The sequence below is a fragment of the Octopus sinensis genome, linkage group LG1 (assembly GCF_006345805.1).
Source record: "Octopus sinensis linkage group LG1, ASM634580v1, whole genome shotgun sequence".
Lineage (NCBI taxonomy): Eukaryota > Metazoa > Mollusca > Cephalopoda > Octopoda > Octopodidae > Octopus > Octopus sinensis.
In genome coordinates this window covers 54,771,889-54,799,388 of record NC_042997.1, presented here as the reverse complement: position 1 = coordinate 54,799,388, position 27,500 = coordinate 54,771,889, and the positions used below count along the sequence as shown (strand labels likewise).

Below are 27,500 nucleotides of genomic sequence, written 5' to 3'. Positions count from 1 at the left end.
CAAGCTGGATACTAAATCTGCCGGCTTTCTGGATGTGGAACATCAAATCACCACCATTTAGATATTCCATCACAAAGAAAAGGTGTGACTGAAAGTTTTTGAAAAAAATTATACATTTAGTAGTTTGGTAAATATCTGGACAGTTACTGAAAGCATATGTTTAACTTTGAAAAATGATTGATTGATGTATGACTAAAATATTATTAAAATTTTAATGTTGATTAAATCAAGATGAAGGCTAATGATGAATTAATATGAAGCAATAGAAAACAACATAATTAATATTATTATTTGTTTATTAGCTACAAGGGCCTGAACATAACTTATTGACAGGCGACCTTATCCTTTCCATCTGCAGTTTTAATAAACACACACATCTAATATGGTTCTGCTGGACTCATTTGTCATACAAAATGCCTTCATTAAGAAAACTAAAGTTAAAATAAAAACTGTTCATTGAAAACTAAAAGAGAGCTGTTCCTATATTGTTTACTAGAGAGTGAGAAATGGGAAATTAAAATTGACAGCTACAAAAGGAAATTGTTAGTTACAAAAGGAGATTTTTTATTTTAATATGAAAGATTTTATCCCTTTTTATAGACTACTAAATACAACAAAATCAATTTTACTTACCTCTGATTGAAAAGAACAGAATAAATGTGTTAAAAATGGATGTTGTGCACCAAGTGCAAGAACTCTCCGTTCAATCATTGTACATTCAACATCATCATCCTCCAATACTACATCTTTTTTAAGAGCTTTTATAGCATAGTAAGTATGGCATTCTTTCAGTTCTGCCAACATAACCTATGTAAGAAATCATACAATAAGTATTTTTTTTTTACAATCCACATTCAAATTATAAAGTATATTATCTAAGATGCAAACAATAAGCATTTATTCTAACAGTGATTTAACACTGCCCTCTTTATATTCTGGAAACTGACTTACTCTACTTTTCATTTTATATAAATTTTGCTTCTAGTTTACAAAGGACTACTTACACATTTGTTGAGGTCTTCCAGAAATAGTTTTACAATTTTATTTATTTTGTGTTTAACTACATGAAAATTGCTTTCTTTAGATATCTACAAGACAATCATCATTATTTTGCCTTTTAGATTGTTAATGTTTATTAGCTGTTTTGACTCTTTATGCATCTGAATTTCTAGATTTCAGACACTGGTAACAGCTGCATTGCAACCATTTTAACTTTTGTTTCTGCCACTAGTCACTGCTTAAATACCTCTGCCAAACAGAATGAGTAGTCAACTCATTAACATTATAATCCCAGAACGATTTTCTTCATTGTCACTACAGTACCCTTCAACTATCTCTCTAGTACACACATTTCCTCAGTGTTAAATACAACTTGGAAGGTAGAGATAATCCATCATCTGGTTTAATACCATCACCTGGCTCTCAGCTACCTTTAACAGAATCCACTCTGTTGGAAGACATTGGGCTAAATTCTTCATCTGAGACTAACATCCTCCCTTCCATCCTAAGTTTGAAGAAACACACATTAATAAAATTCCATTTTGTACAGTTTTGTTGATTTCTCATACTATCATCAATCAATATTGCATATAAAAATCTCAGCTATAAAGAGTCAAGTTAAATTTATTTTTAAATGATCTTAATCAACATGATATAATGGGAAATATAATTTACCTTGCCAAAACTTCCTTTGCCTAATACTTGAATTAAGTTGAATTCTTCCAGTTTATATTTCTTTCCTGAGGACATCATCTCATCCCAACGCATATACTCATCAGAATCAGAGTCCTCACCAGCGGTTTTTGGTGATGATCCCTGCAGAGAAACATGGATTTTGTTACATAAAAAGCTCACTTTTGGATTCTATATATTTAGAAATTACAAAAAGCTACACAGCCAGTTCATAATAAAACAAGATGTTTAATTTTAAATTATTTGGGAAATGATTAAATTTAGAAGTTTTGGTTTGAGCTTTTCTAAAACTTCTTGCTTAATGAAACAGGTTTAGCAACACTAATACATCAGAATTTTTTAATTGATTTAAATTCTTTCTTGAACATTGTTACAATTAAAAAACTTATCCTAAATGACTTTGATATTGTTAGACAGTATAGCTTTTTTGAATGTGATACTCAGATGAGTACAGTACTGAGATATGAGTATTTCAAGTGTGAAAGCATTAAACAGATTAAATAAAATAATTAAAATGATGTTAATGATTATTAATAATTCTATAAAAGTTTATCTAAATTAAAATTATCCAAGGTAAAATTCCTTATTATACATTACCTCTGGCTTCCCTTTCACAAGAGATGTTTTCTTAGGGGCTCCTGATTTTCGAACATTATGTAAGGCTTCTGCAAGCATCTTCTGATTAATTCCACATAAGTTAGATACATACTGCTTGCATTTTTTGTGAACATTAATTCCACATGCTGTAATTAAAAACAAATATCAAATTTATGTGTGTATATGTTTGTCTTTCATTTGTAGAATTATCTACATACTTTTAAAAGAAATAGAATTTTAAACATCACACATACACACACTGAGATGGATGATGTAAAAAAATCTTTAAGCTGATATACAAACAACAAAAAGCTCAGAGCATTAATCAGATAAAATTTCTAAATTTCTGAATCTTGCCCAGGATGTTAATCGCCTGGAAGGCATTCAGTGACGTGCAACCAAGAGAATACCCTCCATCAGGCATTTGCCATATTCTGAACACAATACTTCCCTGGACATGGATACATTGAAACTCCAACGTCTGGAAGCTGACTTGGCAGACACCTATAAAATTATTAACCATCTTACAAACAATAACTCTGAGCACCTTTTCAAACTCCACCTGTCTAACACCCGTGGACATGTTTACAAAGTCAGAAAACATCACAGCTCCCATGACTTTCGGAAACATTTTTTCACGCTATAAGTTGCTGAAGCATGGAACAAACTGCTGGCATCAGTTGTCCATGCTTCCTGAGATTCGACAGCACTACACCTGATTTTCTCCCCTCCATACACACGCAAGCATGTATCTGACTCATACACTGTCCACTTTCCAGACATTTGTACATTACTGCATATGCTTTATACACACTTTTGACAAGTTGTGGTGCACCTGAGCACTGTATACAGTAATTTCATTATTATATTATTTTTTTATATCCAGTATCTGTTCCTGGCTGTAAGATGAATTACGATATAAAGCAATGAGCTTACTACCTAAATACACAACAAAAACTAGAAAAATTTTTACATGGCCACCTGATCAACTAAGAATAGCAGCCTAATTTTCATCAAATCTCACTCAACAGTCTTAAAGAAAACTGTAGTCCCATATTTCGAAAAAAAACAAAAAAAACAGTCACAACAGGAATATATTTGATCATATTAGCCCCAGGGTTGTCCTGTATCTGGGAAGGCTGATACAGTGTCAAAACTCATATCACAGTTCTCAACTGTTTCAATATACCTTGACATTGGATGAAGGCCTTTGTTCTAATGATAGGCTGCATGTAATAACTTTCATGAAAGACAGTACCCTACATGAATGTCATCATACATAGTTATGTAAGATCTCCACCAAGTGAGGAATATTTAACTCAGTGATAACAAGGAGCAGATTTCAAACTGCACAATTACTGTATCATACTTCTTGAAAAATAGTTCATAACACTACTTACACTGACACTTGAGACCTTGTCGAATGATACCATACAACAAGGTACCACAGTGGTCACAAAATGTAGGAGTCATGTAATTGTTATCTTTGAATTGATGGGGTACATCGATTTTGAATCTCTCTGTAAGCATCTGAAAAATATACAAAATAAAAAATATATTACTAATTGTAATAAAGTTAATCTTCGTGAAAAAAGTAGTTGACTCTGATTTGATAATACTCAATGTTGATTGTATCAGTTCCCAGTTTCTGATATAGTTTAATATTGTTATCTGTTACATCATCAATAACTATTGATAATTTTGAGATGCATATGCAAATCTTCAAATTCTTGTTGTATAAAGAAGTAGAGAATTTTATTTAGTTCTCTGACAGGGTTTCTTTTTTTTTTTTTTTAAAGTTAAGAGAACCAAGAAACTACAAGTTCAGAAACACATAAAGAGTATCATTGTTACAATTTCATCCATGGAGCTAACTTGACCCAGTCTTATTTTACAGTTACCATTACACTCCCATTTAAAAAATTTATATACTGACATTCCAAAACATTACATTCTCTGTCAGATTTCTTCATACTTTACTCCATACTGATACCCTATACATTGCCTCTAAGCTATTTTGTGAATCAATCCAAACTACAATTCAAATGTAACACTTTACTTCTAATACATTTCTTGGCACAAATGACCATAAAAATATTCATTTTCTTTTATATCAATTGCTATGGTTGAATAATCCTATAATTAGAATATTTTTGTATAAAACAGAAGTATTAAAAAGACTAAGAATGAATACATCAGCTTGAAAAGTATAGTTTTGATGTGATCCCATCAAAAATATTTAAAATTAATGATTTTTTGTGTGAAACAAATATATTTAGAATGTTTAAATAATTAAATTTAAGCTCTATATGATATATTCATAATAATGAATTTTAATGTTATCATTGAGAATCAAAGCAAAACAACTTCTAAATAATTCTAAATCATTTTAAAGATTCGCTGCTTCCATGTTTCACAAAGTCAAAATCTCAGACAGTTCCACCAATTTGATAGTTTCTACAATGTGTCCACTGCGTCAGGAATGAAACAATAACACAAATAAAATTAAAATTTTGTTGCTAGTTTTATATACCTAATTTGTTTGATGACTATGAGTAATTAGGAAGAGAAGATTCCCAACAATGAAGAAAATTTCCATTATTGTAGCTTACTTCTCTCAAACAGAAATTACTGATTTAATAAATTTGTTATGCTTTACAAAATTTAAAATTTTATCTTACTTTTGTTTCTCGGCTATTGACAGCACTGCGTGGACAGCGACCCAGAATTTTGTCATGGCATTTCTTATGCACTGCACAGTTACAAACTAAAATAAATGCATTCAATAGAAACAACAGTGATTATCTCAAAGTAAAAGAGCAATTTGAAAATATAATTTTAATAACAATAACTAAAAGTAATAAAGAATTAAATTAAATCAGTATTTAAAATTTCAGTCTTTTGACGAACCAATGTAATTATTTGTTCCTTTCTTCAGTGTTACAAAATTCATTTTTGACTATAAAAATAGATTATCTTTAAAAAACAAAAAATGACTAATACAAAAGACAACCTTATGCTGTCATCAAGAAAATCACTAGTTGCAAATTAAGCATTAGGGTGGCAAAAATTTCTGTAAAGAATAGGAAGTATTTCAAAAATAAATGGGTAACATTGTAGAATTGAAGTAATATCTTAAATTGTGTGAAGGTCAAATTACCTTATTATAATTCTACATTAATGAATCACAGCTCAGCAGAGACATAACATTACTAAAACACCATTAGATAAATACACAGCTTAAATAAGCTAGAATGCTAGAGGTAACTATTCTAAATATCAAAAGCTGCTATATAGAGTTGAACATTGGAATAGTCCAGAATTAAAGATTTATATTTTTTAAGCAATCAAAACAACCAAATTGAAAAAAGTGTGTGTTTGTGTGTGCGCGCGCATGCAATAAGATCATAAATTCAATAATCTAAACCAAAATTTATAAATAAAAATTGTCATATAAAATTGGTGAACAAATGAAAGGTGAAAAGCACTTAAAACATTTAATTAGAATTGAATTTAATAACAGGTTAACACAGCCCCAGGTGTGTCTGTGTGTGTGTGCACATGTATATGTATATATATATATATATATATATATATATATATATATATATATATATATGATTAGTAGGTTTTAATTTTCAGCACGTCATATAGCAGAGCTACCTTAATAGATGTGGGCGAATTATAGCCTAAGCATAACTATTTTAATAGCACCACCTGGTACATTTCTAGGGTTAATGTCGTATTTATGTATTAATATTCTTATAACTGAACTTAATACAAAGAATAATAATATTTTAAAATACCTTTGCATTTATATCCTTGCTTTTTCAAACCCCTGTAAAAATACAAAAATACAGTTTCAATAAAAATAAAATAAAATAATTTAAGTATCAATAAATTATTGAAAGGATTCATTAGACAAATTTAATAAAGATTGCAGTTCTATAGCCAGATGTTAATAATTTAAAAATTTTAAGGTGGTATGCTTTTAAAATAGTGGTAACCAAAACAAGCCAAAAGGTAACACAAAGGCTATGTGTTTAAGAAAATATCATTATGTTTACATCTTACAGCCTGTATTTTCCCTTTCAATATGAATTTCCTCCATGCTTCTTTGTCAGTGGTGAGCTCATTTCTGGAGAAATAATACCTAAGCTATCAAGCACATATTTCTAAATGGTTTCAACACTAATTTAATGATACTATTTGATGATGTTCTGGTTCAGAAAACTATTCAGTGGCTCAAGAACTGAATTGGTAGAATAAAATATGGATACTGAAGCTTGGATCTTTGATAAAGAAACCGATGCCTAAGAGATTTATATTACATGATCAGTTTTTCAACTATGTTCATTTCTAAAAGTACTCTCAACAAATAATTTCTGAAGTATGTTTACTGTGGCTTTATCAACAACATATTTATTCAAAAATTGGAAAATTTGATAAGCTCTACAATACAGAAAAGATTTTGTTTCAAATATTTATAGCTATTCTATGACATAACATGTAATAGATATTGTTAAGATAGTAATATTTCATTGCATAAACAATAGTTGGAAACTAATACCACTGAAAATATTTCAAAAACATTAGAGGTTCATCTAATCAAAGTCAGAGAATTCAGTGAAGAAATTTGTTTCATTCTGATAAATTTCTAAAACCTTCATTAGCTAAAAATACATTGATTTTGACAAAAACCAATTCTGAAATTAGCTGAGGTTGATGTTACTATCCTCCTTTCTTGGATAATATATTGGTGTTGACACAATCATCTCTACTTAGAAAATGGTTACTTGTATCAAACTTAGAAATCAACATTTTTATGTTTTGTCTTGGTTTATTCCAGATATTAATTCAAGAAAAATAAAAATTTCAGTTATTCATTGCTCACAACAGAATTCAACTAATTAGCTAGTAGTGATTAAATAGCCATATTGAATTTTTATAAATAACTGATAATTTTGAAAGGCAACTCTGAAAATTGGAATTTATTATGAAATTAAACCCAAATTCACTGTAATTTATAATATTAGCAAGATGAGACAACAAGGAAATCTCTGCATGATCTCTCGACCTGCTAGGAATAGTAGCCCTCATATTCCACCCTACCATCTTGGAGAAAGGAGTGGATTCATACTGGAAAGAGTAGTCCTAGATTTACAATATCCAAAGAAAGAAAAACAAGCAGGTTACAGTTGGAATGCTTTTGATCACAAGTTTACTAAGTTGGAGATGAACTTGGACTAAATAACACTAATAACAATACTAGGTAATTATGTAGTTTATTAATGAAAAAAGGAAAGATCTGAAAATGAGAGACAATGTAAATGAGATATTACTACCTACCATAGAAATTCACTGCAAAACGAACAATATGTAGGTTGTCTGAAGAATTTGGCTATGAATTCATGTCCATTTACTTCATGTACTTTCTGCTGCTTGATTGCACCACGGCGTCGGGCGATTCCACCAGCACATGGTCCATCTTGACCCCTTGTCAAGCTACTTTGATTTACAGTGACTCCTAGAACACAAACATATGCATCAATGATTATTATGGATCCAGAAAATGTTCATTTTAAAGCAACACAGAAAGATATTACACATGAAATAAAAAAAAAATTTCTCTTCACCTATTTTATTAACATATTCTAAGACATTTCAATTCCTTTAACATATTCTATATTTCAATTCCTTTAAAATCATAAATCTAAGGTAGTAATTACATGAACTCTCTTACTGCTGAAAATTCAGGTAAATTAATCCAGTCTTTGATTTCACAAAAATAATATCAGCCATCAAAATTATATATTTCTAAATTATAATTTAAGCACATTGTTAATATGGGAAAGAATATTAATGAAATGATTTGGTACAAATGGATAACATGAATGATTACAAGAAATATTTTGTTTAAATCAGTGGATAGTTATATTTTTACTCCATACAAAAATAATAAAATGGATCTTTAGTCTTGCATAATAGCTCTGAGAGAAAGAGAAATAAAATGTTGTCTAACCATCTTTTTCAGGAAAGTGCCGAACTTGGAGCTGTAACTGGCCTTGTGGTTCCAATTTAAGCTGAAATAGATTTTAAAATATCATTGAGATTAACATAATTTTATGATCTTTTATTAGTTAAATCAATGCTTAATGTTGTTATCATACAATTAAACTATATTGTGCTTGTCTATCAAGATACCAAGGTGGAATAATACGCATATATTATAAATTAATGTAGGTAATTGCCATAAGTTATAAGTTTGAAGTCAGTTGTGATCACAATAGGAAAAGGTTTAGAAAACTAGGAAGATGTTTTAAAAAACTGAACCAATGAGGAATGGAAACTATGATTATAAAGATTTTCTCAGTTTGAGATTGGTGTGTGAGAAATACTGGAGTAAAAATCTTGATTATTATGTCCCTTCTTACTTATTTATTAGGCATTGATAGGTCAAAGTTTTCACACAACTTTTGTTGAAAACGCAGGTGTTTTAATACTATTGCACCATGACAGCATCATGATCACCATTTAAATTACATATATGCCACTATATTTATTTATTTCTACTTTATTATTACACATCTATGACTGTTCAATGACAATATTCCACTGGATTAAAATACACGTGTTTTACACACCACAATACAATTGTTTCAGTTTCAACACAATCTCATATGAAATTACTTACCAAACAAGAACAATGCCATAACAATTTGAGATTCTTGAGACATTTTTTCTATCATACTAGATTTATCCTGAAGACTTTGGATTACACAAATCAAATATCATATTTTTAAACTAATCTTGTCTTTAATTCACTTTCAATTGAAATAATATGATTTTTAAAAATAATGTCTGTTTTGTTTTTATCTTTTATATCTGAACTGCAAAGAGTGAAAAGTGATCAAACACACTCTAAAGTAGTCAACTGAATATTTCTTGTGATTATTTGTCTAAATACTTTAGATAATGTGAAGGTGCATGGCTTAGTGGTTAAGGTATTTGGATCATGATTGTAAGGTTGTGAGTTCAATTTCCTGGTGATGTGTTGGGTCCTTCAGTAAGACACTCATGTTGCTTCAGATCACTCATCTGGCAAAAATAAGTAGTATCTGTATTTCAAAGGGCCAGCCTTATTACACTGTGCCATACTGAATTATGTGAAGAGTACACGTGTCTGTGTGGTGCTCGGTCACATACACATTAATTTCACAAGCAGGCTGTGCCATTGATTGGATCAACTGGAACCCTCATCAACATAACCAACAGAGTGCTATACACGTTAAATAATTTCATTGGCAAATAAAAAAAATTTTTCAGCCATACAAATAAAATGTATTTCTCAGAGTTTTAACCACTTTTATTTTTTTAAAGTATGCTTCAAACAGTTTAGTCTTCTTTCATCAACAAATGTCCTGATTTTTCTTTTTGCGTGCATTCTTTCTTTAATATTTTCTTGTTACATGTTGAAGAAGGGGCAGTGTCCATGGTCTTCAACATGCCCTTCAATACCAGTGAAACTGATGCCAATGATATTCCTCTTGAACATTGAAAATCAATGTCTGTAAGACAGGCAAATACAGGAAGTGAGTTCAAGAGAGTCAACCTTCAGGGAAGGAAGCACTCAGTGTAGTGGGCCAGAGTGGTTGGATACCGTAAGAATGATGAGAGGGAATGAGATAAGTGGGTCAACCAGTTCCAAAGAGCTAAAGCCTTTATAGTAAAGGCAGAAAAGACAGAGAGAGGCTGGAGCATGTTAATGATAGACCTTCTGCTAATCAGTTGGGTAGCCCTTTCTTGGATGCGGCCAAGAAGTAGTGTGTACAACAGCTGCTCTATTCTAGATGTGAGAACATGTACACACGTTTAATGTATTAGAAATCTCACACGTCTTTACCTCACACATGATGATACAAGCATTAGAAGTATATTACTGATAAGTGACAAAAACCGGTTTAACACCTTAAGATTAAAATTCAAATCCATTTTTAATAATGGAAGCCATATTGAACTGAACTCTGAACTAGGTTTGTTGATTGAGCTTTTAGGTATGTGTACAGCTTCATATTTTACAAAAATAAAAAAGCCAGAAACTGTGTTTATCCGGTGTTTAGATGTAGAATAGTTATTGAATGGTAAGTAAGAGGCATCAGTGCTGAGTGATAACATGGAGATGATTATTGTTATGAAATGACCAGATGGGGGTCAATCAATATAAATAAGTTTATGATTGTAGTTAGTGAATGGTAAACCAGAAACTATAGTTATTCACAGGTATGCCAGAAATACTAATACAATAAGTTAAGTTATACACTAATAAACTATTGTAAAAGAATCAGACAGCCAATAAGTTATTTACAAAGTAAAATTACACTATGTTATGAAATAAAATTCAAAATACTTAAACAAGAATTCTGTAACAAAATACTAATATTAATAAATCAAAGAAAGCCATAGATGTGCTTACCCAAAAAGTTGCTTCTCCACCATTCGTATGACATTTATCAGCTAAGTGTTTAGCTTTGACACTGACATTAGCAAGAAAATGAGAAGGCCGTTCCATGAGGACCATCTCAATAACTCGCCCATCATAAAGATGGGCATCAAAACAGGCATTCCAGTAAGGGTACAATGTTTTCTTCTTTTGAATCAGTTTGTTACCTAAGAATAAATAAATAAAATGACATGATAATTTCAAAATTAGCAGAATGGTAATAAATAGACCAAGAATTTTTATTAACCTTTTCATTATTGCATGCAATTAACTGAAAAAGAAACCCTTCAATTTCTGTTTTTCAATCCAACCTATGTTAATATGGGAAGACAGAGCCAAAATATAAAGTTGTTTGATGTTACGGTTTATACTGAGACAAGATTCATTTACCATGTGTAATTATTGAAAACGTCTTATGAAAACTGTGAAAAGTACCATGTAAGTATTGTTAGATAGAGAAATAATGAAAAGACAGGTATAAAACAGGATGAGAGAATTAAAACTTCTCAAAAGGCATTAAGATTAGTCAAGGATTAGAAAGGTTAAAGAGTAGGAATTTTGAAGTTTGTTCAACTTACTATGTAGAATTTGAAACATAATATGAAATTGACAAATGATTTGCATTTTTTAATATAGCAGGAAAATATCTGTGATTGGAATATTTGAGGTTTTAATCTATAACTGTAGTAGAAGTGAAAGGAAAAATTGTCAAATACAGAAATAGAAAATTTTCTCAAACATCATTTCCCTTGTTCTTCTTATAGCTTCTGAGAATGTTCCCTACTGTAGAGGAAAATCCCAGAATATTTCCAATTATTAATGGATCTATCCAAAACAACACTTCAGGAAAAGGAACAATTTATATTATAAATGTAATTTTTATATTATTTTTCCAACAACAGGTGTTTAGGATAAAGAACTGTTCTGTGATGCAAATAACCTATTGATCCGCAATACCAACTTCAGGAAGCTGATAACCTACCAATCAGGCGGCTACACTAGCCAGATTGATTACATTCTCACCAGGCAGCTCACCCTCTCTGGTGAAGAATGTATCCCCCAGCATAGACTAGTCATTAGTGATTCTAGAATCTAGGCCAGAAGGATGCCAAGAAGCAAACCAATCTGAAAAGAAGGATTTGGAAGCTTAAGAACCCTTCATGTGCTCAAAGATTTAGGGCCATCCTAAGTGAGAAATTTGATGAGAGGGAGGAGAAGCTACAAACTTGTGACATAGAGGGCAACTGGGAATTCCTGAGGGACAGCTTGCTGAGTGCTACAAACCAAATCTGTGGGTGGTGTGAAGCCCCAACTAGACTTAGGGTAACATGGTGGTGGTGGAAAGATGTGGTGGACAGGGCCATTACAGCAAAGAAATGGGCCTGGAAAGACTGGGAGAGTGGGGGTAGTAGGGAACTGTAACAGATAGCCAGGTGGGAAGCTAGGAGATAGGTATATCTAGCCAAGAGAGTAACAGAAAAGAAGAAATGAGGATCAAAGAACTGAAGTGTTTCAGATCGCAAGACAGTGTGAGAGAAAATCATGATGTCATAGGAGAGAAATGTATCTGCATGGATGACAGTGTACTTGCATTTAATAATTCTGTAAAGAAAGAGGCTTGAAAATGCCATTATGAAAGACTGCTGAATGTGGAGAATGAACAGGAGGGGGGAGAGCCTGCCAAATGTTGACCCAATTGAGGTACTGGCTACCCAAATCGACAGTACCTTGGTAGATAAAGCAATTAAGGATATGGAGGCAGAGAAAGCCCACAGTCCATCAGGAATCTTGCTGAGATGCTTAAAATATCTGTCACCCGTATTGTAAATCAAGTGGTTCATGTAATAGCACCATAGTCAACTGCTGCTAAGATATAGGTGATGCCTTTGAATAGAAATAATCACAGAGGAATCAAATTGTTGAATCAGGTGATGAAAGTTACAGAGAGAGTCAAAGCCCAACTAATTAGGGAGGAAGTTAGCCTAGATGAGATGCAGTTTAGTTTTGTGCCAGTGAGAAGCACCACTGATGCTATATTTCTGGTAGGACAGCTGCAGGAGAAATACGTAGCCAAAAATAAACCTCTGTATTTGGCCTTTGTTGACTTGGAGAAAGCCTTTGACAGGGTCTCCCAATCCCTTATCTGGTGGTCAATGCAGGAAGTAGTTGTTGAGAGCTGTACAAGCAATGTACAGGGATGCTACCAGTAAGGTAAGGGTTGGAAATGAGTACAGCAAAGAATTCAGGCTACAAGTAGGGATTTATCAAGGATTGGTGCTCAGCTCCCTCTTGTTCATCATACTTCTCCAGGCAATAACAGAAGAATTTAAGACAGGCTGCCCCTGGGAGCTCCTCTACACTGATGATTTTGTTCTTATAGCTGAATCACTACCAGAACTAGAGAAAAAGTTCCAGGTATGGAAGCAAGGTCTAGAATCTAGGGCCTTAGATTTAACCAAGTAAAACCCAAAGTCTTAGTAAGTAGGAAGGCAGACAAATAACAGATACCTTCAGGTAGATGGCCCTGCTTGATCTGTAGAAAAAGTCTAAGTAAAAACTCCATAAGATACACCTGGTGTAAGCTTTGGACACATAAAAGATACAGCAATATCAGAGGAAAGTTAATAGAGAAATAACTTTTATATGTAGAAGATGCACAAGTACAATAAATGCTGAAAATGTACAGAAAATAGACTTCATCAACTGCCAGGGGAGCAAGCTAGAGTTAGTAGATAGCTTCCATTATCTAGGTGACCAAGTTAGTAGTGGAGGTAATTGTGAGAATAAGATTAGGCTGGGCAAAATTCAGAAAGTTCCTACTTCTGTTGGCAACAAAGGGTCTCTCTCTCAGAATGAAAGGCAGATTGTATGATGCCTGTGCCAAATAGCCATGCTACATGGCAGTGAAACATGGGCTGTGACAGCCAAGGACATGCATAGGCTTGAAAGAAATGAAGTCAATATATTTCACTGGATGTGCAATGTAAGTGTGCATGTTTGACAGTGTAAGCATCTTGAGAGAAAAGTTAGGCATAAGCGGTATCAGATGTAGTGATCAAGAGAGACGACTGCACTGGTATGGTCATGTGATGAGTATGGATGAGGACAGCTGTATAAAGAAGTGCTGAACAGTGGAGGAAACCTGTGGTAGAGGTAGACCCTGAAAGACATGAGACAAAGTGGTAAAGCATGATCTTCAAACTTTGAGCTTCACAGAGGCAATGACTAGTGACCGAGACCTTTGGTGATATGCTGTGCTTGAGAACACCCATCAAACCAAGTTAAATCATAGTCATGGCTGATGTTGGTGTCACATAACTGGTACCCATGCTAGTGGCACGTAAAGAGCACTGTTCAAGCATTGGACCTCACAAAGGCAAAATGGTTGAGTTCCTTTCAAGCGTTGGACCTCACAGAAGCAATGACCAAGACCTTTGGCATTATGTCGTACTTGAGAAGAAGACCCATTAAACCGAGCAAAATCAGTGCCATAGCAGATACCGGTGTCATGCAAATGGCACCTGTGCCAATGGCATGTAAAAGCACCCATTACACTCTCAGAATGGTTGGTGTGAGGAAGGGTATCCAGCCATAGAAAACCATGCTAAATCAGACTGGAGTCTGGGCAGCCTTCCAGCTTACCAGCCCTGGTCAACCCATCAAACCCATGCCAGCTTGGACAACAGATGTTAAACGATGATGATGATGATCTTGATTCTACTAAAAATCTTTTCCTTTTCGTTTTTTTTTATACCTTAGAATAAAGTAATTTTTTAGAGCTACATGATATAAGTATCCCAAAGTGTCTTCTGCTATGACACTAGATCAACCAATGGCTTCTGAGTAAATTTGGTAGATGGAAACTGTATGAAAACTACAAAGGATGATGTTTGATGTCATTCCCAGTCAATAAATAGTCTGTAAGCCCTGCGTTTTTGATGATAAATGAAATGAAAAAAAAAACTCTCATTTGAAAAACAAGTAAGAGTTGATAACAGGAAGGGCATCAGGCAGTAAAACAATGCCCCTTTTGTAAGCATTCCTCTAATCATACAAGCATGGAAAAATGGACATAAAATGAACAAATGAATGATTATCTATTTCTATATGAAAACGTGTATTTTTTCATGTAACATGTTTGACACAAAAATACATATCTCAAGAGCAATGCTATGACCATTATTAGATATTCTTTATGTAAAAAAACGTTAACCCTTTAGTATTTAAACCAGCCATATCATGCTCAAATATCCTTCCTGTTTTAAATTCAAACTGGCCAGATCTGGCTTCTCACATATACCCTACAATGTCATTCTAAAAATATATGATCACATCATTAAAATCTCAAAACTACGAAATAATGCATAATTAATCCAAAACAAAGGGAATAAATAAACATTACATTTGACAGAATAATCTAAGTGTGAAAGGATTACAGTAAGCCAACATTCAGGTAGGTTGTTTTTTTCTAAATCTATGCAACATGAGCTGACAAGGGATCTTGATAGAATCACTCAACATTTTCAAGGAAGTAGCCAAATATTCAACAAATTTTCTACTGACATAAACAGGTAACTGTATACTAAATTTTAGAGTAGTATAGTAAATAATAAAGTAGTGTGTGTTTGGCAAGAAATGTTGGTAAAATGCTTAGCTCTATAACCTATATAGTATAATTCAGCTTGACTACATATCAGCAAAACAGTAGTAATCATTTATAATGCATACAGAGAATAGAAGCTAGAATTTCATAAACTGGATTTGTTTACGAAAAATTTCAATGCGAGAATTCAAAACATAACATTAACAAGCAGAAAAAAAAACAAATACTGTAATACCACTTGTTTATTTTTATGTAATAGTTGTTGAAGTGACTCCAATTGTAAGTGTTCAAAAAGAAGCACTTATGTAACCAATTATTTTGAAACAATACTTAATCTTCACCCTAATTCCATATTCTATTTTACTTCCTAATTCTGCCATATTTTTACATCCTGGTTCCACATTCTGTTATTGCTGAGAAGACATAAATTTAACTTGAAAGGAGTATCATTCAGTAGCAGTGAATCAACATGATATGGAATTAAAAACTGGTTAAATTTAGCTCTTGCATAGATGTTTAGTAACTGAATAAGCATATCCTGCAGTCATTACATTAATTTTTGTGACAAATTGCAAAATGGATTGTGATGACAATTAAACTATAGAGAGAATTAAACCTATCTACAGTCAGTTCATGAATCAGTAGTTAGTGACAGGAAACATTATCTTAAAGAAAATATTGGACAGAGTTCAAGATGAATAGGAAAGGGTGGAAATTCTTAATATGTAAGAATGAGAAGAGGAAGTAAAAATTCATAAGTAAAAGATAAATAAAGACATTAGTAAGGTCAGATAGGTAAGACGTGTAACGTGTAACGTATGATAAGAGTCCTTAGCTTTAGTTCTAGAGTGACTCAAGCTAGAAGAATTCTCAAAAAAAAATACAAATAACATCCACTTTCATGAAAAATTCATAAACAGCAAAACTGGCCCAATAAACATATCACTTAAAAGTAATGTTTTTTCACGTACAGAATTCTATTATATATTATTGGTATTTCTAAATACTCATGTATACCTATGTATATATATATATAAGTTTGTATTATATTACTATTGTTTGATTTAATTCAATGAATTTAAATGCCATAGTCCTGCCTTGACTAACTGTTGGCCTTACTATTTAAACTTTTATATAGATATATCTATCTACACACACACACATATATATATATATCACATAAAAAGCACCATCCGATCATGGCCATTGCCAGCCTCGCCTGGCCCCCGTGCCGGTGGCACGTAAAAAGCACCCACTACACTCATGTAGTGGTTGGCGTTAGGAAGGGCATCCAGCCGTAGAAACATTGCCAGATCAGACTGGGCCTGGTGCAGCCTTCTGGCTTCCCAGACCTCAGTTGAACCGTCCAATGCATGCTAGCATGGAAAGCAGATGCTAAATGATGATATCATTATTATTATTATTATTATTATTATAAATGGTATACATATAATATTCCAATATCTTATGAGTAAAATCCAATAGAATTTAAAATGACTTGTTGAGTGAGTTGTATCCAGGTATGGGTGGCTTATCTGGTATTCCTTGAAGAAATCTGTCCAGACTCCGTTTAAAGGTGATCCTTCTCCTCTTTAATCAGTTTTGGGACAATGTTAAACAGGGTAGGGCCTGTCGAGGAGAAGAAATTATGTCGCAGATGTTGTGATCTTGAATTGGGCAGGGGACGTATGGCCCATGGTCCTAGCCTTGGACAAATCTTGAAACTAATGTTCAGGTCATTTGGGCAATGCTGGTGGTATATTCTCCACATCGTACAAATGATGTACCACTCGCGGCCGCACTGGAGAGAGTAGAGTTTCAAGGCTTTAAAGCGGTCCCAGTAATCGAGATCAGTCATGCCTTCAATTCGTTTAGTGAGTGCCCTCTGGGGTGATTCAATCCTCAAGATGTTTTGTTTTGTATGAGGAGACCACAAGGGGCAGCAGTATTTGAGGTGTGGCCATACAAAGAATGAGAAAAATGGGATGATGACACCTTGTTCTCTGGACCAGAAGGTTCTTAAGATCCAGGAGCTCATCCTATGAGCTATATCAACCTTGTTGATGTGGGCACTCCAACTGAGATTGTTATCAACAATTACATCCAGCTCTCTCAACTTGGAACTGGAACAATAGAATGATTGCATTACAGAAGTAATTTTCATCTGTCCTTAACCTCTGATCAAACACCACCAGGGCATATAGTCATTATACACATATTGCAGTCACATATTTATCTCTCATTAGTTTTGTCCAATTAGCCTTCCACAGGAACCATCTTAAAAGTTCACACGGAGTGCAGCTTTTAAGCTAATATGATGTGTGTGTATACACATACACACACACACACAACAGGCTTCTTTCAGTTTGTCTACCAGAACCACTCACAAGGTTTTAGTTGGCCTGAGGCTAGAGTAGATGACACTTGCCCACGGTTCCACACAGTGGGGCTGAACCTAGATCTATATGGTTGGAAAGCAAACTTCTTACTACACAGCCACACCCATCTTAGAAATTAAACTAATATTGACATTACAGCATTACACTTTTTCTTGAACTGTTTAATTAGAATACATTGAAACTAAATCTAAATACTAGTTTTATGAACCATTCAGTTGATCTTGCGAGTCAATGAAGTTGTTTAACAGTTTTTCTGTCAAACTTTTTATATCAAGAGATACATCAAGAGGAAGAGAAAGAAGTAAAAAGGGCATGAGCTTAATGTAAAAGTTTGCACTTAAATAAATGTGAAAGATTTTTTTTAAAAAGTGAGTGATTGTATGTGTCTGACCAACTAATGTCTGACTATCTAGAAAATGTGCAAGAATATGATATGAATGGATAAATGAGGGAATGACCCATTTTGAATGTTTATATTACAAATACCATCCATGGTATTTGTAATATAAGAGAAGTTTCAGCTGTGGAAGTAAGGTCTAGAATTGAAGGGTGTTAGAGTCAACCTAGCAAAAACCAAAGTCTTACTAAGTAGGAAGGCAGACAAATCATAAATCTCTTCAGGCAGATGGCCCTGCTCGATCTGTAGAAAAGCATAGGTAGAAACTCCATAAGATGTACCTGGTGTAAGCTATGGATAAATAAGAGGTGCAGCAATATCAAAGGGAGGTTAACTGGGAAGATAACTTTTGTGTGTGGCAGATGCACAGGTACAATAAACCCTGAAGATGTACAGAAAATAGATTCCATCACATGCCAGGGGAAAAACTCGAAGTAGCTGATAGCTTCTGTTACCTTAGTGACCAAGTCAGAAGCGGGAGTGGATGCTCTGAGAACATAGCTGCTAGAATAAGAATAGCCTGGGCAAAGTTCAAAGAGCTCCTACTTCTGCTGGCAACAAAGGGCCTCTTGCTCAGAGTGAAAGGTAGACTGTATGATGCCTGTGCGTAAACAGCCATGCTACATGGCAGTGAAGCATGAGCTGTGACTGCTGAGGACATGCATAGGCTAGAAAGAAATGAAACTGAATGTGTAATGTCAGTGTGCATACACAAGAGTGTAAGCACCCTGAGAGGGAAGTTGGACAAAAGAAGCATCAGATGTGGTATACAAGAGAGACGACTGTGCTGGTATGGTCACATGTTGCATATGGATGAGGACAGCTGTGTGAACAAGTGTCACATCCTAACTGTGGAGGGAACCTGTGGAAGAGGTAGATTCAGGAAGACATGGGATCAGGTAGTGAAGCACAACCTTCGAATGTTGGGCCTCATAGAGATAATGACAAGCAACTGGGACCTTTGGACATATGCTGTGCTTGAGAAGACCCAGCAAACCAAGTAAGATTGTAGCTATAGCCAATGCCAGTGTCGCATAACTGGCCCGCTTAAAAGTGCCCTTCAATTATGCCATGCTTGTGAAGACCTGTTGGACCAAGTGAAATCATAGTTGTGGTCGATGCCAGTGTCGCCTGACTGACACCCATGCCAGTGGCATATAAAAGCACCATTCAAGCATGGTTGATGCCAGTGCTGCCTGACTGGTTTCCACGCCAGTGGCACACAAAAAGCACCCACTATACTCTGAGTGGTTGGCATTAGGAAAGGCATCCAGTAGTAGAAACCTTGCCAAATCAGTTTAAAGCCTGGTGCAGCCTCCCAGCTTGTTAATCCTCAGCCAAACCATCCAACCTATGCCAGTTCTCAGTCAAACTGTCCAACCCATGCCAACATGGAAAGTGGACATTAGATGATGATGATGTATATACACATTTGAAAAGCATAATGTTAAGAGAAAATTTTTACATCGACATGTTGAGTTAAAAACAATATATATCAGACCAAAGTGAACATTGCTACAGTAGTAACTCCTGAGAATGACAGACACGTTTCACCCTACAAAGGCTTGACAATGAAATGCATCTGTTTGTTATTTGCTAAGATGAAATTCTGCTTCAATATCTCGGAAACTGGTACTTCAGAGAGACTGCCAGGCCTTAAAAAACTTTGAACGCAAGTGAAGCACCAATAAATTAAAATTATCATGTGTGTATCTTACTAAATCTACATGTGTGTGTGTATGGAAGGTGGACGTTAAATGATGATCATTATATATAAATAAGAGAGAGAGTTTACTTCATATTTAAGGTAAGATCGTACTCCATTTAGTGAAAGAAAAATATTGGTTAATATACACAGTTTATAGGTATGAGCTATCTTCATACACTGAAGATTACCTAGGCAGGTAAGCCTGCAGATTAATTGAAGACACTAGGCAGTTTTTTAAAACCTACCTAGATAATCTTCAATACATGAAATTATTAGTAGCATATACCAATAAACTATGTCTATTAAAACAATATATCTACATACCTATCTATATTTATACATACTTTATATATATATATATCATTAGCACCATTTTAACATCTACTTTCCACTATTCCTTGCTTGCATGGGTCAGATTTTCTATGGCAGGACACCTTTGCTGTCATTAACCCTTGCCTGTTTCCAAGCAAGGTAATATTTCCCCATAGCCAGATATGTTCTCGCAGAATATTGGAAATAAATGTATGACATCATGCGATGTCAAGACAAGGAGACACAAACATATACACACATATACACAAACCCACACACACATATATACATATATATGTGACTGACTTTTTTCAGTTTTTGTCTACCAAATACAGTTACAAGGCTTTAGTTGGCCCAAGGCTATAGTAGATGACACTTGCCCAAGGTGCCATGCAGTGGAACTGAACCCAGACTCATGCTGTTTGGAAGCAAACTTCTTACTACTCAACCACACTGTTGAAAGACATGATGTTGTGCTTTTATCCTAGGGGGGAAAAAATCTCTTCATAAACTTGTTGCATTAAAACTACAACACATATTGGAGCAAGGTGAGCATTAGTACAGCAGTAACTCATGAATATGACATATATATTTTGACCTACTGGGAACCTGTCAGTATCATGTGCCCATTTGTCACTTGCTAAGACAAAATTCATGCTTCAATATATAAGGAAATAGCAAATAGTACACTCACAGCTATTGTGAATAATACATTCACGGGTCTGATGTTCTTGTAAGTCATTGCTGTAATGATATTTGATTCACTCCAATATATATTGTGTTTATTGCATAAAATGTCTAAGAAGAGATTTACTTTCAGACAAAACCCACAGTAGCGTGACTTTCAAAAGTGTATGTACACTTAATATGATAGACAGATGGCAATTTTAATCTAATGTTGTTTCAATTACAAACACTGTGTTTGGCAAGCTTTCTGCAATGTCAGCGAATGTATCATTCACTGTTACCTATATACTGAAGTACAAATTTTGTCTTAGCAGGTGACAAAATGATGCACAGAATTAACAAATCCCAAGTAGACTGAAACACATCTGCTGTTCTTATGAGTCTCTACTGGAACAATGTTTGCCTCACTCATATATATATATATATATCATCATCATCGTTTAACGTCCGTTTTCCGCGCTAGCACAGGTTGGACGGTTCGACCGGGGTCTGGGAAGCCAGGGGCTGCACCAGGCTCCAGTCTGATCTGGCAGTGTTTCTACAGCTGGATGCCCTTCCTAACGCCAACCACTCTGCGAGTGTAGTGGGTGCTTTTTACGTGCCACCAGCACAGGTGCCAGGGGAATCTGGCATCGGCCACGATTGGTTGGTGCTTTTAACGTGCCACCGGCACGGAAGCCAGCCAAGGCGGAGCTGGCATGGGCCATGTTCGGATGGTGCTTTTTATGTGCCACCGGCACAGAAGCCAGTCGAGGCGGCGCTGGCAACGGCCACGTTCGGATGGTGCTTTTTATGTGCTACCGGCACAGGTATCACAACTACTATTTCCATTGATATTTATTTCAATGTTTATGTACTTGACTCAACAGGTCTCCTCAAGCACAGCGGGATGTTCTGGACTCCAAGGTACTTTGAATGGGCAGGGGCTATGCGGAACTGGTGCAGGAAGCAGCCCGGGTCTAGATCATGCTAGCTTCATTTCTTTCAAGTCTACACATGTCCTCTGCAGTCACGGCCCATGTTTCACTACCGTGAAGCATGGCAGTTCGCACACATTCATCATACAATCTACCTTTCACTCTGAGTGAGAGACCCTTTGTTGCCAGTAGAGGTAGGAGCTTTCTAAACTTTGCCCAGGCTATTCGTATTCTAGTGGTGACACTCTCTGAGCATCCACCTCCACTACTAACTTGATCACCCAGGTAGTGGAAACTATCGACTACTTTTAGTTTCTTCCCCTGGAGTGTGATGGAATCTGTTTTCTGAGTATTTGTGATGTCTATTGTCCCTGTGCATCTGCCGCGCATGAAAGCTATCTTATCAATTAATTTCCCTTTGATGTTGCTGCACCTCTTATGCGTCCATAGCTTACACTGGGTGCATCTTATGGAGTTTCTACCTATGCCTTTCCTACAGATCGAGCAGGGCCACCTGCCCGATGGGGTGTGTGCTGAGAGATCGTGGCCGTTGCCAGCCTCACCTGGCCTCTGTGCTGGTGGCACGTAAAAAGCACCATCTGAGCATGGCCGTTTGCCAGCCTCGTCTGGCACCTGTGTCGGTGGCACGTAAAAAGCAGCCACTACACTCACGGAGTGGTTGGCGTTAGGAAGGGCATCCAGCTGTAGAAACACTGCCAGATCTGACTGGCCTGGTGCAGCCTTCGGGCTTCCCAGACCCCAGTTGAACCATCCAACCCATGCTAGCATGGAAAGCGGACGTTAAACGATGATGATGATGATGATGATGTATTTGTGTTTTTAACTCATGTCAATGCAAGAATTTTCTCTCAGACAAAAACCACAGCGCCATACCTTTAAATAGTGTATATAGATTTATTAAGATATATTGATAAGAATTTTAATCTAATGCTGTTTCAGTTGTGGTCACTGAGTATATACCACTTTTTTTTTTTTTTTTGTGAGGGAGAGAGAAATATTTTGAGGAAGAAAGAACAAAACAGTTAAGTATGTGGGGAGGGAAAGAAAGAGAGAGGGAAGAGAGAACTTGCCAGGCTGTCAATCTAATCCATTTATGTATATAAGTGGGTGTGTCTGCAATGAGTGTGTCTGTCTGTCTGACTGTGAGTGTGTCTGTCTGTCTCACACACATACACTAAATAGTACTGTAAAAGCAAATGCCAGTGGACATTCTTTACATACCAAGATCAAGTGAATTTATGGATAAACTCTATTTGTAGATAAACACTATTCATTTTCATTTCCCTCTCTTTTTTTTTTATATTTTTTCACCCTAGTTAAAAATCTGTCCCTAGTTAGTCATATAAGGAAAATATTTAGACTAATGTTAATACACCTACTCCCTCTCTGTCTCACACACACACACACACAATCTTTCTCATTTTTACTCACTTTTCTCTTCTCTCCTCCTATCTCATTGTCTCCTCTACTCTCCTTCCCTCTTTTACTCTCCTGTTTTTCATACTTTTTATCCATAATCCTTTGTATCAACACACTCTCAGTGTTCACTTCACTTTCCTTTCATTCTGCAGCCTACTCTTTCTCTTCCCTATTGTCTCAATCTCTTTCTCACTAACTTTCTCTTTTTCACTTTTGCTCTTTTCATTCCCAATCCTCACTGAACTGAAACGGATTGGACCCTTTCTCTAAAACAACCAGTGTGAAGATAATGACAACGACAACAACAACAAAAAAGTGAGGATTATAAGCAATGGGGGACTATTTATCTAATTACTCATAAACCTATTGATAACTACTATATAACATAATCTTCAATTCATTCAGCTGGCATATATATATATATATATATAGTGTAATAAATAAAATATATGCATACATACATACATATATGTACGTACCTACATCTACATGTATATATACATGCATATATAAATATATATACGTGAGTACAGGACACCACAAATAGACATAGAACTCAACGAGAAACGAAAACGGAAAAACAAGCATGGAACAGACCATTTTTTTACAACGAAAAACAGAGTACAAGACAAACTACACAAGGAAAAATCCCCTTCATCAGCTGTCCCTAGTTCAACTCCAGCGTATATACATACATATACATATATATATACACATACATATATATATACATACATATATATATACACACATATATATACACATACATATATATATATACATACATATATACAACATATATATACACATACTATATATATACATACATACATATATACACACATATATATTACACATACATATATATATATACACATAAATATATATATACAATACATATATATATACACATACATATATATATACACATACATATATATATACACATACATATATATATATACATACATATATATATATATATACCTACATATATATATATATATACATACATATATATATACATATATATATATATATATATATACATACATATGTACACATACATATATATACACACATACATATGTACACATACATATATATACACACATACATATATATACACACATACATATATATATACACATAATAATATATACAACATACATATATATACACATACATATATATACACATACATATATACACATACATATATACACTACATATATATATAATACATATATATATACATACATATATATATACATAATATATATATACCACATATATATATACATACATATATATATACATACATATATTAATACATACATATAATAATACATAATATATATATATAAATAATATATATATACACAATACATATTATACATACATATATATATATACTACATATATATATACATACATATATATATACAACATATATATATCTACATAATATATATATACATATATATATACATACATACCTATATATATAACACATATACCACATACATAATATATATTACACATACATACATATATATATACATACATATATATATATATACATACATATATATATACACATACATATATATACATATATATACACACATACATATATATACACACATACATATATACAACACACATACATATATACACTATAATATTATATACACACATACATATATATACACAACATATATATATACAACATACATATATATATACACATACATATATATATTACACATACATTATATATACATACATACCATAATATATATATACATACATATATATACATACATATATATATACTCATATAGATACATACATATATATATACAACACATATATATATACCACATATATATATACACAATATATATATACACATACATATATATATACACATACATATTATATATACATAATATATATATACATACATATATATATACATACATATATATATCTATACATACATATATATATACATACAATATATATTACATACATATATACATACATATATATATATACATACATATATATAATAGATAACATAATATATATATATACATACATATATATACATACAATAATATATACATACATATATATACATACCTAATATACATACATTATACTACATACATATACATACATATATATATATAAAACATATATATACATTACAATATATACATACATATACCTACATAATATACATACATATATATATACATACATATCATATATACCTACATATATAATATACATACATACATATATACTATAATACATACATATATATTCTACATAATATATATATATACATACATACATATATATATACATACATATATATATATACATACATATATATATATACATACATATATATATATACATACATATATATATATTACCTACATCTATATATATACATACTAATATATATACATACATATATATATATACATCATATATATATATATCCATACATATATATATATATAATACATATATATTATATACATACATATATTACATACATACCTATAATATATACCTACATATATATATAACTACATATATATATATACATACATATATATATATACATACCTATATATATATACATACATATATATATATACTACATATATATATATACATACATATATATATATACATACATATATATATATACATACATATAATATATACCATACATTATATATATTACATACATATATATATATACATACATATATACATAATATACATATACATACATATACATATACATACATATCTATATACACCTATATACATACATATATATATATATACATACATTAAATAACATACTACATATACATATACATTACAGACAATATACACACATATACATACATAATATATATACATATATATATATATACATATATATATACAAATATTATATATATACATATATATATATAATATATATAATACATATATATATACATACATATACTATACATATATCTATACATACATATATATATACATATATATATATACATACATATATATATACACTAGCAGAATTGCCCGGCGATGCTCGGGGCTGAATTGCTTGAAAGTACTGTAATGATTGCACTGAATTATGATATGATTATTCAGGCAAATATGATATAAGTTTACGGCGAATGAATGTATTTGTATATATGTATGTATGCCTAGTATATAGGTACAAAAATCCACTGAGAAGGCTTTTGTTGGTCTGAAGCTCCAGCAGAAGACACATGCCAAGTCACCACACATTGGGACTGAACCCAGGACCATGTGTTTGGAACGTAGTGTTCCACACAGTCACACCTGCCCCTATGGTGGTGTGGGTACGCGTATGTGTGTATGGGTAGATATATTATGCATGTATATATGTGTATATATATATGTGTACATATTACATGTAATCTATATATATATACATCTACATTAAAATACAAAATACAAAGTTATATCTTGATATCGCTTGTGATAACATACTCAAAATATATAACAGACTGGAATTGTAGGCCCGTCTCTTGCAATTTAAATCAATTGGATCTTGTCCTCCCTCTTGTATATAGTGTACGGCTTGCAGCGAAATTCACTTTTGACTTTCTTCTATCGAAGGCATTTTAACATAAAATGCTTCCGTAAAGACGGTGTGAAAATATTGTCAATTTCCCAAACAGGGACACAATTCAATTTTAAAACAATAACCAAAGCCCCTTCTCCGAAAGGGGGAGGGTTATGGTTTACAATTTATTAACAAATGCAACACAACAACGTTTCCCTGACGAGGAACCCCAACAACATTTAATTACAATAGTCAAACAGTAATAATAAATAATAACAAAAAACCTTGTTAATTTTCCCCATTTTAGTGAAACCATTATTCAAGTTCAAGTGATTGATGCAATTTTATACGAATGCTAATACACAACACACACATAATAAGGGTGAAAAAATTGAATATTAATTGATTAATATGAATTGAAAACCAGTGGTGTAGCAATAAGACCATAGCAGATCTCCTCTAGCAAAAAGGATGACCAGTATAAGGCTATCCTGTATATAAATACTTTCACTTTAATGTTGCACACTTGCAAAGAGAAAAGAGGAGAAAGTGTAGTGGTAATGGAAGGAGTTGATGAAGCACTTGAAATGAGAGAGGGAAATCGTTAA

The 27,500-nt window shown here is 33.2% G+C and overlaps 1 protein-coding gene across 6 annotated transcripts in view; it reads right to left on the bottom strand.

Annotated features, from left to right (window-relative positions):
* LOC115219703 (protein kinase C delta type) overlaps positions 1-27,500 on the bottom strand; it is a 161,656-nt gene that overhangs the window by 15,964 nt on the left and 118,192 nt on the right. For all 6 annotated transcript variants that reach the window (XM_029789889.2, XM_029789922.2, XM_029789905.2 and 3 more), the window contains 10 exons: positions 10,763-10,956; positions 8,312-8,372; positions 7,639-7,816; positions 6,096-6,127; positions 4,971-5,056; positions 3,690-3,819; positions 2,290-2,435; positions 1,675-1,815; positions 634-807; positions 1-88 (listed from right to left, as the gene is read on the bottom strand). The exon at positions 1-88 is cut by the window's left edge and continues 4 nt beyond it. In XM_029789889.2, coding sequence (XP_029645749.1) covers positions 1-88; positions 634-807; positions 1,675-1,815; positions 2,290-2,435; positions 3,690-3,819; positions 4,971-5,056; positions 6,096-6,127; positions 7,639-7,816; positions 8,312-8,372; positions 10,763-10,956 — 1,230 coding nt within the window. The remainder of the gene's footprint in view (positions 89-633; positions 808-1,674; positions 1,816-2,289; positions 2,436-3,689; positions 3,820-4,970; positions 5,057-6,095; positions 6,128-7,638; positions 7,817-8,311; positions 8,373-10,762; positions 10,957-27,500) is intronic.